Source organism: Meleagris gallopavo, chromosome 17 (genome assembly GCF_905368555.1).
Source record: "Meleagris gallopavo chromosome 17, MGAL_WU_HG_1.1, whole genome shotgun sequence".
Classification (NCBI taxonomy): domain Eukaryota; kingdom Metazoa; phylum Chordata; class Aves; order Galliformes; family Phasianidae; genus Meleagris; species Meleagris gallopavo.
The window spans coordinates 1,156,186-1,174,048 of record NC_139420.1 but is presented as its reverse complement, the minus strand read 5'-3'; the positions used below and the strand labels follow the sequence as shown (position 1 = coordinate 1,174,048).

The 17,863-nt window shown below is 42.6% G+C and overlaps 1 protein-coding gene across 6 annotated transcripts in view; it reads left to right on the top strand.

Annotated features, from left to right (window-relative positions):
- ARVCF (ARVCF delta catenin family member) overlaps positions 1-17,863 on the top strand; it is a 140,605-nt gene that overhangs the window by 50,809 nt on the left and 71,933 nt on the right. For 5 of the 6 annotated variants that reach the window (XM_031555925.2, XM_031555923.2, XM_019620965.3 and 2 more), the window contains exons 2-3: positions 7,688-7,846; positions 15,756-16,363. In XM_031555925.2, the coding sequence (XP_031411785.1) occupies positions 7,688-7,846; positions 15,756-16,363 (767 nt within the window). Of the gene's footprint in view, positions 1-183; positions 223-7,687; positions 7,847-15,755; positions 16,364-17,863 lie in introns of all 6 variants that reach the window. The other variant, XM_085238127.1, reaches the window with a different exon arrangement.

Here is a 17,863-nt window from a genome sequence, read left to right as displayed (position 1 = left end):
CTGTAGCAGTGCAAGGAGATGTGTGAGTGTTAGCCTGGAAGTGGCAGGCTGGGTCTGGCAGCTCTTGGTTTAACACAGTAGAGGTGTGTTTAGGTGGCTGGGGTAAAGTCTGGGACACACGGAGTGCATAGAGAAACTTACTGCTGTACTCTGCTGAACTGACAGTTCTTTTTTCTGTTTTAGATGAAGGACCTAGCTTGTACTTCTGACTCCTATGTGCATGTAAGTTTGTGGACTTGATATCTAGTAATACATGCATCAGTTTTATTTATGACCAAAACTGTGTGGGGTCAAGGAGAAATGAGAGCTGCATGCCTGTCTTGCAGAAAGGAATGTACAAATGAGTCATCCCACACCACTGTTAATGCCAGCATTGTAGAGGCAGCAGGTGGAGATGGAGGAAAAAGCTTACTGGAAAATTGTAATCCATGATGTAACCTCATCCCACTAGAAATCTCCCTAATTTAGCTTTGGTTAGTTCATCTGAAAGACTCCAGAGAGGAAGCAGGTCTGAACTGTTCTGAGTTTGGTCAAAGATTAGACACATAGATTTGCATTTTGTTTGTCTTGGGGAGAAGGATTGACCTAAAAAACTACAGATCTAAATTACAGTGAATCTCATTGAACTCTCTCTTGGTGAGAAACAGTCATTCTCCCCTCATTTAGTCTGGTTTCCTGCTGGGAAGGCTTTCCAGATGAAGAGTGTTGACAGCTAGGAGAAATAAGGGACCCCCAATACTGTATGTTCCAGGCGTGTTTTTATTTTGTTTTTTCTTTTTCTTTGACCATGCCCATACTAAAAGTACGGCTTATGCTTCTGTTTTTGCATGGTCTTGCCAAACAACCAGGGGTACTCTCATCCAGTTCTGGGTGTTACTACCTGTACTCTGAGGCCTGGGTTCATCCCTCAGCTTTAGTGCTTTTCAGAAGACCCCGAGCTTAATGTATTTCAACAGGTAATCAGTGTCAAGAGCTGGATGTGTGCAAGGAGATGACTCAGTCTGTAAGATCTGAATTATTCTCTGAAACTCCAATTATTTTGGACTAGAGAGGAAGAATTCAGTTACTGTGCATTTGAATACCCTGTTAAGCTGCCTGAAGGTAGCTGCTGCCAGTTTGAACCTATTGTGCATCCCTTTCCCTACCTGCAAGATCCCCCCTGAGAATGTGTAGGTCAGCAGGCTGCTCTGTCAGGATGAGGCAGGACTGTCCTTTTTCAGTGCGTGGTTGCTTTGGTTCTGAAAGTCAGTTGGTGTGCTCGATTTGCTGAGCATTACTTCTATGGTAGTGGGATTGTTAACATTTAATTTTTAAGTATATATTATCACATCTGTTGAGGCTGACACCTTTGGTTAACACCCAGTCAATCTGGAAAGCGGGGCAAAGCAATACAGAGCCCTGAGAGATGTCTTTCTTGTCAAAGTGACAAATTGCCTTTCTGAGTCAAAGGACCAGCTTGCGTTTCAGAGCTATGTAGCTACAGGGGAAAGGGGAGGGGAGCATGGGAAAAATACCCTATTAGTTTAGCTCTTCCCCAGTGTTTTTTTGTTGTATGTTGCTGAGTTGAAGTTCTTTGTTTTCCTCAGTCTAAAACAACTTCTCAGCAGGTTGAGAGGAGCAAGGCCCCTGGGACTCTGCCTCTCCCACTTCTCATTCTCATAAACTGTTTACAGTCTCCCTCCATTTTCTAGCTTTGTATGGAAAAGTTCAGTGGGTCAGCTTTCCCTTTAGCTTCATCCATCATTCCAGTCAATTAGAAATAGTTGAGGGCCAATTGCCCGGTCTTCCATTAACTGAGACACTTCAGATTGTTTAAAATAGCACAAAAGCTCTCTTTGTTGACCGCTGCGCCCTGTGCACGGGCAGTTACCGTGTGGCTGAACAGAGCCCCAGTGTGTCTGGCACTGTTTGGGGGGTGAATGTTACTACTGCAGGCCTTGTTTGGGTTTGATTCCTTCTCCTTCACCTCTGCCTCTTGCCTTCCCTGAAAGGTGCGATGCCTTCAGATGGTGAATTGCCAGACCCGCTTGCAAAAAAAGGCTGCATTGTGGCTTTTCACAACTGCTGTAGTAGAGGGAGGTGTTTTTCAGCTGGTGAAAAGTTCCTCTTTAACCTTGGTGCTTAAAAAGCTCTTGGTGTTACTTGTTAGTTGCTTGTCGTGTGTGTTTCTGAAGGACAAAGGAAGCGTGTAAGTGCTGAGGAACTGCCTCGGGCATTGCGGTGTGCAGCTGAGCTCACCCTGCTGCCCCGTGCCAGGGCAGCCTGCTTTCGTGGAGAGCCGAAGTTGTCCTTCAGTTGGAACTGACCAGCCCTGGGGCAGAGCTGTGAGAGCTCCAGCAGAGCACGTGAAGCTGGTTACAGGTTGATGTGCTTGGGTGTACCTTGAAGTAAATATACACATATATACAAAATTTCACCTTATGCTTAAGCAGAGAAGTATGTGCACCAAGAGGAGATCAGCAACAAAGTAAATACTTAAGTATTTTCATTTTGAAATCATTGCCTGTCTTCAAACTCTTTCCAATGTCCTACACTGCCAGGGTTTGTTTATGGCCCAGTCCACCTGCTTTTTGTTGTTCTGGAGCTTGAGTAACACATTATCAGCAGGTCCTACTTGTACAGCAGTAGTTCCTTTGGTTGTGAAGAGTCCTGAGAGCTGTGACTGTGCGGCTGTGCTTGGGGCTTATGGCCTGGACCTTGCTTTTGGAACTGGAAGAATACTGTGCATGGTAGCCCTTGAATATGAGGCCTTTGCATTCTTCAAGAAGGTGCCCTGCCTCCTGCTTGGATGTCAGCTGTTGAACTGCCACAGTGCACAGAATGCTCCCCGGACAAATCAGGGCTGAGGGCCCAGTGGGATGTTTTGGTGGAAAAACAAAACCAAACAAAAAAACAGCAGAGCTTGACAGAACAGGAGAATGTGATGATAATCAGATTTAGGAGTTTTCAGCAGCTGGGGAGCTAGATCCTGTGCTGGAAAAAGGTCTGCCGCAGATACACCAAGCTAGTTCCATCACTGACTTTTCTGTACTTTGATGCCCTATGGGGATGTTGATCTGATGTACGTTCTCAATCCAGGAACATGGTGATCTCGGTTGCCTTTTTTCTTCTCCTTTTTTCCTCCACATTCCTTCAGCAAATAACAGCCTGAGAACATCAGAGCTAGAAGCGCAGACCTGAGCTGGAAGGAGAGCCGTGGGGCACACCGTTGTCAGAACTGAGTGTCAGACCAAAACTGATGTTTGCCTTCTTTGCACTTGTAAGCTGTCTCATGCTTTGCAGAAACTGAAGCTTTAATAAGTAATTCAAGCAAAGTATAAGAAGGGTAGAAGAGAGAATCCCTATTTGATTCAATTAGCCCTGGTGTCCAACGCCATTAATTATGACCAGCCTTCTGATGTTTTTCACAGGAGTTGATACACTTGAGCTTTGTCTGTGCCGGGGCCAACTGAGGACAAGTTTGTCCACTGATGTAGAATCCAGCTTTTGTGCTCTGCAGAACCCTTCAAATTTGGTATCTAACAGTAGCCTGGAGTAAGCAGTAGCCTGAATAGTCTGCATTGCAGTCTGCTGAACAAAGGATACGTCTGGGAGAATGATGATTTGACGTACATGTTTTCCTGTGTTTGAAGAGGGACTGTTTTAGTGGAAGTAATAATCTCCTGCAATTTAATATTATTTCCAGACTCTTTTAAATCGTTTCGTAGGCAGCGAATAAAGAACTTTGCTTACTGTTTTAAAGTAGAATGTCTGTTCCTCCTAGGGGAGGTTATTCTTTTATTAAAAAAAGATAGAAAGTAGCTGCTTTGATGGAAATGTAACTCCAGGATTTGAGATGGTGATGATTACAGAAGCTGTAGTATTCTAATGCAAAATAAGCCCTAGGAGATATGTGCCCTAAATAGTAAATCACTCTGTTTTTTAACAAAGCAAGAATTACTATTATTGTGTTTCTTGCTTATTTTACAAGGTCTTTAGCTGTTTCATCTGCACTTAACTTTTACAAGCTGGGGATAAATTGACGGTTGATGTTGTTTTGCTGTTTAAATAGCTTGGCGTTTTTAAAGCGTACCGGAGATGCAAGTGAAAGATGGGATTCATTTGGCACTCCAAAAAGCAGGGAGAAAAACCGTGACTGCTGGTATCTAGTGCTCTAACCTGGAATAGAATCTGATCTTATAACTTAATGTTTCATAATTTTCGTGGAAGGGGCTGAACACCATTATTTCAAGAGGACCTCGTGGGTAATGTGTCGGCTGCAGGAAGAGTCATGAGTCCTGGCAGGCCCTCATTAAAGAGGACTGGAAAGAAGTTTCCTTTGGATTTCATCTTTCCAGATGCTCCACTGGGAGCAGCGTGCTGGTTGCTGATCCTCTGGGGCTGGGGGACCAACCCCCTCTGGTTTGGCAGCATGGGATGGGCTGCAGGGCCGTGGCTGTGGGAGGGAAGGAGGATCACCGTCCTGTTTTTGCTCTGTAAGTCCCAGCAGGCTGCATGAAGGAGAGGGTTTTCTAAACTGGAATTACGTGCCCTCAGCAGGCAGGGAATTACTGGTAGGATTATTCATTAGGAGTGTTGTATTCTGGTTCTATCTGGTAATTTATGTTTTACTTTGAATAATTAGGCTTAGCTGCCAAATGTTTGGAATCTGAGATGTGTTTAACAAGAGCGCCCTAGATACTGGCTTAGAAACTGAGCCCTGAAGAAGGTGGTTGAAAGGGGTAAGGTGTCCCAGTTTTTGCAGTTTGTGATGACCTAAAATCCATAATGGAGGAAACTAAAAATGGAGAAAGTCTTTGCATCTTTTCTGTGTTAATGCTAGCTTGTGACAACTGCACGTTAGTGATGTGGAACAAGTGCTGGTTGTGCAGATCAAAGAGCCGCCTCCTTAAGCTAATACAGAGAAAAGCAAGTTGGATGGTGTTCTGTCCTCTGCTCACTGCTTTTTTCATTGGATCACGTACCGAGAAGTGAAAAGCACAAGGAAATGCAATCTGCTAAGTTACCTATATTACGAAATCTATCTTGAACTTTGGAAGCTTTTATTTCTGATGCTTAGGACAGTCTCTTGCTAACACTGCCTTTCTCCTATAGGAATGCAGATCTGTACCTGAAACTTCATTTTAGAAGCAGCCATGGGATGAAAACTGGCTTGGTGTTCATTTAAAGTCAATATGCTCTAGTTTGCAATTCACTCGTGTTTAAGTGCCCAGCTTTAAAGCTTTTCTTTGCCCACAGGCAGTCTGAACACAAAGGGAGACTTTGGTGTTTTGTTTTTTTTTATAAAGCAAAAGGTATTGCAGAAGCAGAAGGAGCAAAATATGGAAGGTAGGCAGAAATCTCCTCAGATTTATTATCACAAAGCAGAATTTTCTTTTGAAGAATCTAGAGGAGAAGGAAAATAGGTGAATTCATGGCAGCACCTCAGTGTGCAGCTAGGAATGAACAAGATGGATATGTCCATGCACATACATGTGCAAAAGGAGTAAGGCTCACATCCTGAATCAGTTTTGGCATTTGATGCCACATAAATACAAGGAGGTTTACCAGGACAAGGTTTAATAGAAGGATTCTATACATGGTAACTGATGTCTTTGGTCAGACTTGGATTGCACAGAGATAACAGAAGTTTTGAGTCTCCGCTGTACTGCAGTGCTGTGCAAGTTCTTCTGTTTGGAGGGAAGCTCTGCAGTGGGTTGGGGAAAGCTGAACTGCAGCTGTAATTTCATAGCTCCAGGATAAAGAGCGGATTTGTGTATTTGTCCCAGAGCTCGTTTCCCTCCTGAAGCTGTAGGCAGAAGACAGAATCTGGCATCTGAGCTCTACCATCAAGTATTTAGTGTGTGTCCTGAGTTGCTGGACGTTGAATGGGGAGATTTTCTGTAGGATTTCAGAAGCTTACTCAGGCTGGCTATTTCTGTTGTCCGAGTTATTTCTCGATTTCGATAGAAATGGGAGCAGTGTCTGCTTATCTCATCCCTGGTGGTGCAGCACAGCTCCTTTGAAGGTTGTCTGTTCTGCTTTTTGACTGAGATGGCTGCCTGAATCTTATTGCCACGGTCTGGGTTGTTATCATGACTTACCTGGAAATGAAAACAGCTGGCTTACTCAAGTCCAAATTTCAGAATGTAAGAACATAGCTGTAAATAACAGAAGCTGATCAAGGGCATCTTGGCTTGTTTCAAAGGGAATTACTGATCGCACAAGGATTAAATGGTACGTTTCCCAGTGGAGCTTAATGAGACCTCAGCACATTGCTCCTGCCTGCTCAGCAGAGATCAGGATTCGTGGCTTGCAGTGAGTGCAGCACAGCACAGGGCGGTCCAAAGCCCGTGGTCAGGACAAAGTGCAGCTTTGGGACACTACGTTTAGAAAATAGTGTTACATCCTCTGGTGGGGAGGCTTTCACAAATAGAGAATATTTAAAATTGATGTAATTAGACTTGGCTCCTGCATGGCAACAGTTTCTTCCCAATCATTTTGTTTTCTTGTGATGTGAAAAGGTATATGGGGTTTGCCCATGGTGTTTTCTTCAGAAAAAAACATATTAACTTTGTAAATTAAGGTCCTCTGTCATTCCTTTCCATTAATAAAAGAAAAATGTGTGTGTGTATGTAAATGTGTATGTATGCATTTATTCCTTAAGCTTTTCTATGTATGCCTGTTTGACGGGATGTGCAAATAGAACCCTGCTTTGGCTCTGAGGCCTCTGTGCCATGATAGCTTCAGGGATTACAAAGAAATGAACAGTCTGCCATTCTGTCTCGCATAGCTGAGGGCTCATCATGCTGGAGAAAAGGCTTATTTCTCAGTATGTTAGCCAATTCTTTATTGGCCACTTGCTGTGAAACTTCTAAAATACGTTCGTGTACCAAAGGAGAGCTTCTCTGATTGCTGTGCTGGGACACAATTGCATAAGAGAAAGGAAAATTCAGATGTTTGTGCTGGTGAGAAGCAGAAGCATTCTCTTTGGGCAGCCTTGCAACAACTGATCTGTGCTCTTATTTCTTTCTGTGCAGTGTTTCTCTATGTTGTCTATCTGTTAATGCTTTTCAGTGAGCTTATAGCCATGTAGGCCTTCTGCACTCAGCAAGGGGAAGATGAACAGCAACATTCTGCGTAATTCAGCAGTTAATTTTCAGCTATCCATTTTAGATTATCATTGCTTTGGACGATTTGAGACAGGTGTCAGTGTGATAGTAGGTCTTGATGATTCATAGCCTTCTGTAGTCTGAAACAGAGTGTATTTTATCAAAAGGAAATAAACTTTGAATGTTGTGTAAGATAAACTGCTCTAAACCCAATGGTCTCATTCAGCGCAGAACAGAAAGAATGTTTTATGTACCAAAATTCCACTCCACCTACACTGGGCACTGGAGAGGAAGCTTAAGACAGGCTTAAATATAAGGCAGCAGTCTGTTAGCCCGTAGTGGGTTGCCTATAAATACAAAGTTCATTACAGCACACTCACATGATTTCCATTTACGAAGTTGAGCTCAGCCATACTGGTATAGTTGCATGGTTGGCATTTTTTGAAACAGTGGATTCTTCTTTCTCTGAATCCCTATTTGCAAGTCGTTAGGTAAAATGTGTTATTCGATTGAAAAAGATGAAATCAGTAAGATGTGCATGCCGTGATGGTAGAAGGGAAAAATGATTTTGTTTGTTTGTTTGTTTGCTTCTTTAGGAACAAAGCCCCAGTAACCAGACATCTATAGCAATGATGCAAGAACCTCAGGAAATGGTGGAAGAAACAGTTACTGTGGAGGAAGATCCAGGCACCCCCACTTCCCACGTGTCTATTGTTACTTCTGAGGATGGAACAACAAGGAGAACTGAAACCAAGGTGAGAGGTTAATAACTAACAAGGAAAACGGGAGAATACCATCTTCTCAGGAAGTAAAAGAAAGTAGAATGAGTGGTGAGAATCATGCTATTGTGATCCTCCGTGATTCTGACTGTGTTCTCTTTGTCAGCAAAGCTGAGCTTAGTTTTTTTTGTCAGTTTGTGTCTGGCTTGCTCTCGGTCAGCTGTGCTGATGCAGCTGCTCATGGAGCTGTGAGCTGAGCAGTAGAGATTACCTAGGTTAACCAAACAAAAACACCAGCACCTATTCCCAGACTGATAATTATTTTAAAGTTCACTTCATTTTACTGATACAGATCACGACGTTGCCCTGCAAACATATGGAAGTATGAGACTTAGATGAGATGGAAGGGCATGAAGTAAATGATTTTTACAGCTGGGGAAAATGTGCTTGGAAACGTATCTTCAAATTAATTACGATTTGTAATAATAGTATGCAATTATACTTTATCCTCTAGAACCATAAATATCACATTTAAATAAAACTGCAGTATTTACCTTCTGCAACATTCTTGTGAATGGAATTTTACTCCTGATGCATCGGGAAAGCTAGGTATGTTATCAAGTAACCTGTACCTCAGGTTCAAAGATGCTGTGTATCTTCTTTTCCTCATGCTACCTTTTTTAGCCTTCATGTAAGATAAATTTTCAATCTCTGCTGAGCAGATGCTGTACGCTCCTATTGCCTTGCATGCTTTTGGTATTTCTGCAGCAGTGATACAGCTTGACATTTGGGCCTTGGAAGTTGAGCTGACATGTTCATTAGGTTTTGGTCTTCTGAAAGATCAAGGGTGACTGCTTATTGAAGAACTTCTGAACAACAGTGATTTTAAAAAAAGACTTTCCAGCTGCTTTTTATGTTAGGAGGGGAACAGAGGTTGTTACGTAAATCAGTGTTTATTTTTCTGGCATTCCAGAAAAGCGTGGCTGTCTGAGGTATCTGTTGAGGACGTTGGAGTCTCAGTTTAGAGTGATTGAGCACCTGGTGTTCTGAGATCAGTGGGTTTTGCATACACTGAGCATCCATTTAAAAAGTTGTTAGTTGAACAATGTAACTGGCCTGTTTTCTGCTTGTCAGAAGGAAATGATGGTCTTAAAAAACAAACAACCAAAAATACCGCATTTTAATTAGTCCTTCCAATAATCTGACATTTTTCAGATGTAACTCATTTCTTTCTAGTGGCAACAACAGCTGTTGTTTGCAGGAAGGAAGAGGTAAAATTACAGTGGTGATGGACACCTTTTCATATGGAGTAATAGTAGTGCATATTTTTAGGAGGCTGTTAGTGCTGCTATGCCAAGGAATAAAATAGTTACGGCCATAAAAATAGAGTGGAGGCCATGTAGTGTTCCCTAGATAACAGAACCACATGAAGTAGTTTGAAATAGTTATGCCACTGATAAATTTGTGTCTTTGTCATAACAGAAAAGGTGCAATTTTCTCCTGTGCAGAATACCTGCTGTTTCTCCATCTTTCCAGAGAAAAGTTGAGTGGTGGCTCCAAAACAAGCTATTCTGTCTGCATATGGGAAAAAATGGAAAAATGACATCCCTACAAATGCCTTTCCAATTTCAAAGAGCTGCATTTTCCTCTCTTAACTGTAGTTCATTCCCAGTTCTGTAGTGTGTTAAGAACCGGGAGAGGGTGCATAGTAGTCTTACTCTGGTTTTATGTTGTTTCAAATAGTTCTGCTGACCTCTACTTACACATGAAGGCTGCTCTAAAAGTAATGCCTCCTATTTATGTAGGCCCACGTTGTCAGAAGCACTCACCAGCACTTAGTGAACTTCGATGGAGACCAAGCAGTGGCTGTGAGCACAGTGAGCGGTGGTGGTGCATTTCAGCAGCAGTGACACTGGGTTGTCTCCACCAGTGCAGATTTTTAGGAGCATGGCATGCAGTTCTTGTTCATTGCACAGCTGATGGTGGTGGTAGTGCTGAGAAGTAGTGTTCTGGAGCTGAGAATTTGCTCTGTTGAACAGCGTTATTGTACTCCTTGCATCTGTTGTAGTTTTCATGGAAATGAACAGGAGGCATTACTTTCAGAGCAACCTACATTCTATCTGGAGCTGCTTCCTAGTGTTTTGCTGCTAAAAAGACCAACTCTTTATATAAATACAGATTTATATATCTACATATCCAGCTGTTGAGAAAGTGCCTCTGAAATGTCAAAACACAGATGGGGTTGGCTTAGCCCTAACTCTGTTGAAAGAGACACTGAGTCTTTGCTGAAGTTGCTGCTATCTCTGAATGGTTTTGTTTTGACTTCTTGCTGTGATAATGTGGCACAGGTTTAACAGCTCTTAGATATGGAAACAAGATCAGATTTTCTTTGTATTTTTATTTAATCAACTTGTGTTTGAAGTGTTGATAATGAAAGTGAAAATGCAAACCGTAGTTGTTGGAAGTCCGTAGCATCGGTTAAGTGTCCTGGAGTTAATTGGCATGGACTTACTATCACTTTTAATAGGTATCATCGTGGTGGTTTTATAGGTCATGTTATTATGTGCTAGTGCCTTGCAGGGAAAATGAAACTTCTTTGCACCTTCTGTGTGGTGACAAAATTCTGACCTTGCTGTTCAGGTGAGGACAGTGAAGGAGAGTTTCTGTGCGATGTGAGATGCAAATCCATCCCTGGGCACGCAGTGTGCTGCAGGAGCAGCGTTCCTCCTCTGAGGGGTATAGGAGGGGAGGGGCTGAGGTGCTCAGTCCGCTCGGTGCTCTGCTCTGCTGGGATACCTGAGCAGTTTCCATCTCCCATTCCTATCTGAACCAAGCACGGCAGTCAGGCCATTTCCACTCTCTCTGGGTTGGGACCTGCCCGGTTTGATGACCTTGAAGTTTAGCTGTCAGGTAAGTTGCCACTGTATTATGTCAGTAAAATACATCCTCAGGACAGAAATTTTATCCTCCCTGGTTTGGTATCTGCCCAGTAGGACAGGCCAATGTTGTTACAGGTCTGCCCTTTAAGACTTGCATAAGAATTTGTTTACGTGGCTGTTTGCATAATGGAGTTCAGTAAGGAGTGGGAGAAGCTGTGGCCTTGATTGTGGTGTCTGCTTTGTATCACTGTAAAGGAACGGCATTTCCTGTGAGGGGAATCCTTACATCTGCTTACAGCAATAATCTTATCTGTTACTTCACGAGGGTGATAACTAATTTGAGATTACTTAGGTTTGTGCTTACATGTTAGGCTTAGTAAAAGTTTTATGCTTTGCTGTTGCACTTAATCTCAGCTTCTTGGAAGAAAAGGTTCAGAACCCGTCTTTGTTATCTCTCTATTTAGAAGGTTCTCCTGGCCAGTGGCAGTTGCGTTTTCCAGCCTTGTTGTACAAAGCAGGTGGTGCCACACGTTGCTTCCCAGGACAAAGTTACACAGGCCGTCTTTTTAAGAGCTGAAGAGACCAGAGGGATTTTCCAGGTGTGTGCTTTCCTTGCTGCACAGCCCATAGGGAGGTTAGATAACTCCATGTGATTTGATATGTGTTTTTGGACTCTGTAAAAGAAAACTATTATTTGTATTTATTTTTGCTATGCTGTACAAAATAATGCCTATAAATGATTCCCCTTGAACTGAAGCACAGCAAAAGCTATAAGTGCATATGATCCTTTGTGCTGCTGTTTTCTTTTACAAATCCCCCTGTGTTGTTTGAAAACCATGATTTACAGAGGTTCCTCTCTCCAACAATACATGAAGTAAACCACTTCAGTGCAGAGCATCGACAGTTTGTGCTTTCCCCCCATGTCTCTGAAGAAGCCTGCTGCAGGGAAGCAGGAAGAAGCGTAATAGAGTTTAATATTTGACATATTTTAAATAGAACATCTGCCTTCTCAAAAATGAGATATCTGAGTAATTTTCCCCCAACTGTTATTATCTCACTACCGTGCTGGCTAAGTCCCTACGTAACATTTGCTGCACAAAAGATGTATCACATAATGCTTCATTTCAGCTCCATAATCTCTCTGGAAGCCAAATACCTATCATACTCAACAGTCAAAGTCACCTTGGGGAGAGGGCTGCTAGGAGGCTGCCGTGTCAGAGAAGCTGGTTTGAAAGCAGCTGAAGAGAAATGAAGTAAAACAAACAGGATTTGTGTGCTCCTGTTAATGCTTGCTTTTTTCTTTCTTTAGGCACCTTTCATTTTTATCTTTGTTGAAATGCAAAAAGATTTGAGAGCTCTGGGTCACTTTTATTCATTGAAAAAGAAGTTTTATGGTGACAAACTGTAAAATCAATCAGGATACAGAGTTGTTTCATTTCCAGGCCATCCATTTGCCTTGTCTTCTCTAATACTGAAGAAGGCCAAGTCTTTCCCAGCAGCAATTACTGCTCTCCCTTCCTAGCAGCAGTAACTGGAAGGTGCTCGTGACTTGAAATCTTCTGCTGTGTTGGTGCCAGCTACTCTGAGATGCAGTTCTTTGAAACTTTGTGGAAAATTCGAGAGGATTTAGGTAATAGAGGAATGGATTTCTGCCACAGTTGAGGGTCCTTTGAGAAAGTGAAACACTAAGCTTAAAATTGAAAAGGAAAAACTTGAGCTGTTGTTTTGAAAACCTATGGAGTGAGTTCTTACACAGCGTTTAATAGAAAGGTAATACCTTCGGCCTGCATGGGCTGATGAATTTTTACAGTGCATTGTTGAAAAATGAGCTCTCGGAAACGTCAGAACACCTTTATCCTTGCACATTCTTTCTCATTTGTTTTTGTTTTATGGCAGAGTTTCAACAAAATTTTTAGCCCTGTCAGCTTTTATAAAGTACTTAATTCATCAGAGAAAGGGGGGGGGAAGAGAACAAAAGTGAAAAACAAAAGCCCTCCATAACGAGGTGGAAGGTGGAGCTGTAACTACTTGCTAAGATGACAGCATGTGATGGTGACAGCACTCTTCCACTGCAGTCTCAGTGCTGTCTTTCCCCCTCTGAGCAGTGTGGCGTGGAGGACTCCTGCACCTGTACGTGTGTGTGTGTGTACAGTGAGTCCAGGCCTGGGTTTCTTCAGGCCTGCTTTCCTATCACTTTAAGACAAATAAAAGGACAAGGAACAGAAAAATACAGAAACTGTTTCAAATGTACAGGTATTTCTTCCGTATCTTATAGAGAAATGTCTTTCCAGGAACATAACAACATACAGAATAGCAAATGTATTTTAAGCATCTCAATCTTTTCGTAGAGAGGCCATCAGGAGCTCTTGTCTGGCAGGCTGGGGGGCTATAGCACTGAAGCAGTTGAGCACCCTTTGATTTGTAATCAAGCAAAAAAACTCTTAGGATGGATTTTCTGTGGATAAATGGAGGAAGTCAGATTGCAGTATCTCAAAGTAACTTGTGTCTCTAAATTGTTCACTACAGCATACCTACAGAGCAGAGTTCATGCTAATAAATTGGATGCATCTGGAGGATCAGGGAGCAGATAAGACCGTCTGCTGGGTCTCCCATTTGGAATTGCTTCATTTTCTCTGGCTAATGTATTGGTATTAAGGAAACCACAGAAATGTTGGGAGAGAAGATTACCGTGCTGTCAGCTATCCAAGGCTGCCTCTCCTTTTAAGAAATATAATTGAAACATTCCCTGGAGCTGGATTTCCTGAAATAAAGGTTTATTATTTTCTTTTGCTTGGAAGCCTAATAAATGGACCTTCCTCTGTGTGCTGGCTAATTGCTTCCAAAAAGCTTCCCTTTATTGTCCTGTAGGCACAACATTTATCACATGATAAATCTTCTGTTTCAGTGCCCAACCCTGACAAATGAGGCATAGTGCAAATACTCCCTTGCTCAAAATATGAACAGACTTGATTTGACCTCCCCCTCCCACAATACCTTTGGCATTATTGGATGCTTTTATGCCATGAGAAATGTGTTCTTCTGTGCTAGGTTGAAATGTTCCTTTTTATGTTTCTGACAACGGTTTCTTGATTGTGCTGATTCCTTCTGCTGTTAATAGTGGGAACATTCAGTAAATGATAGAGGTGAGGCGGTGTTGACATTGTCAACTTGTTCTTCTGTGTGCTGGCTGATGCCAGGGGAGTCTTTTTGACTAGTGCAGCTGCTGGAAACTTGCCTGTGCTCAAATAAACGAAAAAGAGGCAAACTGAAGAAAAATTGCAAATGAATCCTGCTTTCTATGTTCTCTGTACTCTGTAGCATACAGGAGCATGGTGGAAAAACTCTGTTTAATTAAATGTAAATGAGAAGTCACAAATCACGTAGGAATTGATTTTCCAAATGTTCTGATTCTCTACTTTTTTGTATATGCATACTGAGTATTTGTAGACAGTTGTCCTTGCTCTGACATGACTGTGTTGTGTTACCCCATCCTGTCTGATAATAACAACGATTCTCCAGAAAAAGGAGACAGGAGAAAACAAGCAAGTGTCCAGATTGGCAGCAGTGATGTTGGCTGAAGATGTGCCATAGTGACAACTCCCTGTCACACCTCTCCAGGGATCTGAAAGGTCAAAGCTTGCTCCTTCTTTTGTGCTGTTGCTGCAAGCACTCATGGTATATTGGGTATCTTGCATTGTATGGTCTGGAAAATCTTGTGAAAAATGGCACGTGACAAACTGTGCATGCATTGCAGCATATGCCTTGAGAAGGAGAACTTGGAACTCAATTTAGATGTCTGGCTTCTGTTGAGTAGTGCTGTAAGAAAGAGCTTTGTGTGGTTACACAAGCGCTCTTCTTGGCATTGAGAAAGCTGCTCCTTTGTTCCTTACTGTGCAGAAGTATCAGTTTCTGATTCATCCAACTGCTGAAATACTACCTTACTTGCTGTTATTCACCTTAATAGTTCACAACCTCAAGAATGTTAAAGCCTGGCCCTTTTTATCCAGTTGTGTCACTCTTGCAAAGCTCACATGTTTCAGGCCTGAAAACATTGCATTTTCTCCTGTTAAAAGTTCACTTATGAGCACAGTACTTTGAATAAAACTTTTGTTTCAAACTCACTAGGAGAATGCTGAGCTGTGTTCCCCTTGTTTATGTCCACATTACAAAAGGCTACTGTAAGCTGCCCCAAATCTTTTTCATCCCTAAATGTCGTCCAGTTTCATAAATGCCATGGCAGCAGTTGTGCTGGTGCTGAATGGAGAGTTGGAGCATTGTGCTCAGGTAATGAGCAGAAGCCATTGTTGGCTTCTCTGTCAAAAACTGATTAGTTCATAGCTCTTAATTCCTTTTTTTTAGATACTGCAGTATGTATTTTTAATTTAAAAAAATGGTGGGGGTGGAAAGTAGCATCTTTCCTGAAGCTTACTTACTAAGAAAATCCCTTTGAGATCACGAGGAAAACTTTCAGCTGTGGCCCAAATTAGACACTGAGGTAGTGTTGGTACCTGGCTATGCTTTATTCAGCATTGTGATGGTACTTAATTATGCTGTTGGTGGAGAGCCATTTGTGCTGCTTGCCATGTTGCAGGATTTCATTAACTCATTAGCCTGAAGTATCATTTGCTCACAGATGTCTCTAGGAAAAGAAATACTGTTTGGGTGAATTTCTCCTGTTTGGGGTTATCTCTGTGAAGACGTGAGAGGACGCAGCTGGAGCTGCTTCAAGAGGTGTACTCTGATTGTTTTGTTTAGTAGCAGCTTGTCCAATTTGGTGCCAGTCCCTGTGTTTCAATGGGAGGCTACAGGTCACAGTATCTGCTTGGGCTCCAGATGCTCTTGGTGTATGTGTTTCACTGCAGTTTCTGTGAAGATGAGTGTTATTTACATATGCCCTTTTCTCTCTAATACTTGCATTGGAAGCCCGAAATTGCCAGCAGTTTTGTTGTGCGTTCTTCCCAGTGTGCAATCCACTTACATGTATTCGTTTACTGTTCTGGCTCCCTTAAGTCTCATTACACTGTTCGTCGAAGAGAAAATTAAGGTATTTGTTTACTACTTCACAGGTCACCAAAATGGTCAAAACAGTCACCACTCGAACAGTGCGCCAGGTCCCGCTCGGGCCCGACGGCCTGCCGTCAATGGACGGCTCGTCTCCCATGGGCAGCTACACAGATTCAATAGACAGAAGGTATATGAAGAATGGGGAGCGGTACATCACCCCACAGGCGTCGTCCACATTAACCAGATCTTACAACAGCTACAATGATTCCTACCCTGACAGCCACGAGGGCCAGTATCGACCTTACGTCGGTCATGATGGTTATGGAGATCTAGCAGATAACTATGGCAGCTTGTCACGCGGCGTCAACTACCGTCCTCGCTACGCCTATGTGCCAGGAAACAGTTATCGGCCGGACGACGGGAGCTTCACTTTGCCAAGCAGAAGGGATAACTATGGCCCTGTTGCACAGCCTCAGGTACCGGTGGGCAGCAGTGTTGACTTGAACCGCTCTCAGCCGGAACGTTTCCAGCCAGAGCCCTATGGGCTGGAGGATGATAACCGCAGCCTTGGGGTAGACGATGAAGGATATGAACTGGATCCGGATTATTCTACTGTGAACCGAAGGACGTCTGCAGGGGTGCCAGAGAGAGGAAGACCCCACAAAGGAAGGTAAAAATCCGTTTGTTTCTTACAGTGTTATCTGCGGCTGTTTTGCTCAGTTGAACATTTGAACTCTTAATGGTCTGGTAAGGACACAGTTACTTGGCAGAAAAAAAATACAGTGGTTGGATTGCGGTTAATGTAATTGTTAGAATGAAATAAACATCTTAAAATCTCATAATGGGAAAACTGAGGGATGGAAGGAGGGAGGTCTGAGACAAGAGACAAAAAAAATAAGCCAGTTTGGGATTGTAGTATACTTGTGATTTTGGCTAGAGAAGTAATTAGTATTTCTTGAAAACAACTGTAGGCAAAACCAGCATGTCCTAAACATAGTAGGAAGTTCACCTATGTGGAGAAGAGGAGAGCTGCACTACTGTGCTGTGAACAAGGCAGAATGCATCATTTTATTAGCCTATAAATAACTGCAAAATGCACATGAAATAGAAAAGAGTAATTCTAGTGCTTAAAATCCCTCTTGGTGTGTTTCTGGACCACTTCATTTAGGCTGAATTTAGCAAGAAAAAGATGATTTCATGGAAGTGGGATAGTTTTTTTTCTTCCTCAAGCGGAGGTGTGACTGCACTGAATTTTCCCTGTGCTGTCTCACACTGGCAAGGTGAAAAGGGGTCTTGTAATCTTTGAGACTTCAGGTGGGTCTGGTTATGTGCACATCTGCCAAACAATTTTGAACAGCTGGTTGGTTGCAGATGAGCTGATAGCTGGTGATGAAGGGATGCTTATTATCAAGAAGCTGCCTGGTGAGGTGCCTGACAGCATCAGCTCCTGGGCCTGTGCTTATCGTACGCCCTCAGCTGTGTGACAAGGTTGTGCTGAACCTCGGTGAAGTACTTCAGCGTTTGTAAGATCAGATTGTTATTTTGTCCTGTCACTGTAAATAAGGGGGAGATAAGAGCATCTGTGTTGAACTAAATGTAACTGAAGAGACCAATCACAAATTACTTCTGGTTCAATCCCCTTCCCAGGAGATGTGCTATTTTATGCCTTTAGTTGTGCTGTCAGCTCTTGCATTGGAGGCATGTCTGGGCCTCCTGCACAGGAGGAATGTGGAGCAGGTTCAGATGGAGCTCCCGTGCTTGGAGAAGTGACATTGCTTGTGGTTTCATTCTTCCTCCTGTAGCTCTATCTCCCTTCATGTTTCTGGAAGTTCATTTCAAAAGGAATCAAGCACCTGCAAATTTTAATCTGTATTTAAAAAAAATAATAATTAAAAAAAAATCATAGTAAAGAACAGGATGACAAGGCATATCTGCCAGAACCCTCTTGAGATCCCTTCTGGCATCTTTTCCTGACAGCTTACAACCATTGGGACCACGTCAGAGTTTTATGGGGCTGAAGTGAATGCCAGCGGATGCCAGGACACTGTTCTGTTTATTGGGCTGCTGTTTCTGTTTCTCTGCGTCTAAGCAAGGTTTGCAGTTCTAATTAGAGCAGTCAGGCAGCAGTGCTTGTAAACTTTTATTAACATTCTTCAAACTATATTCATGA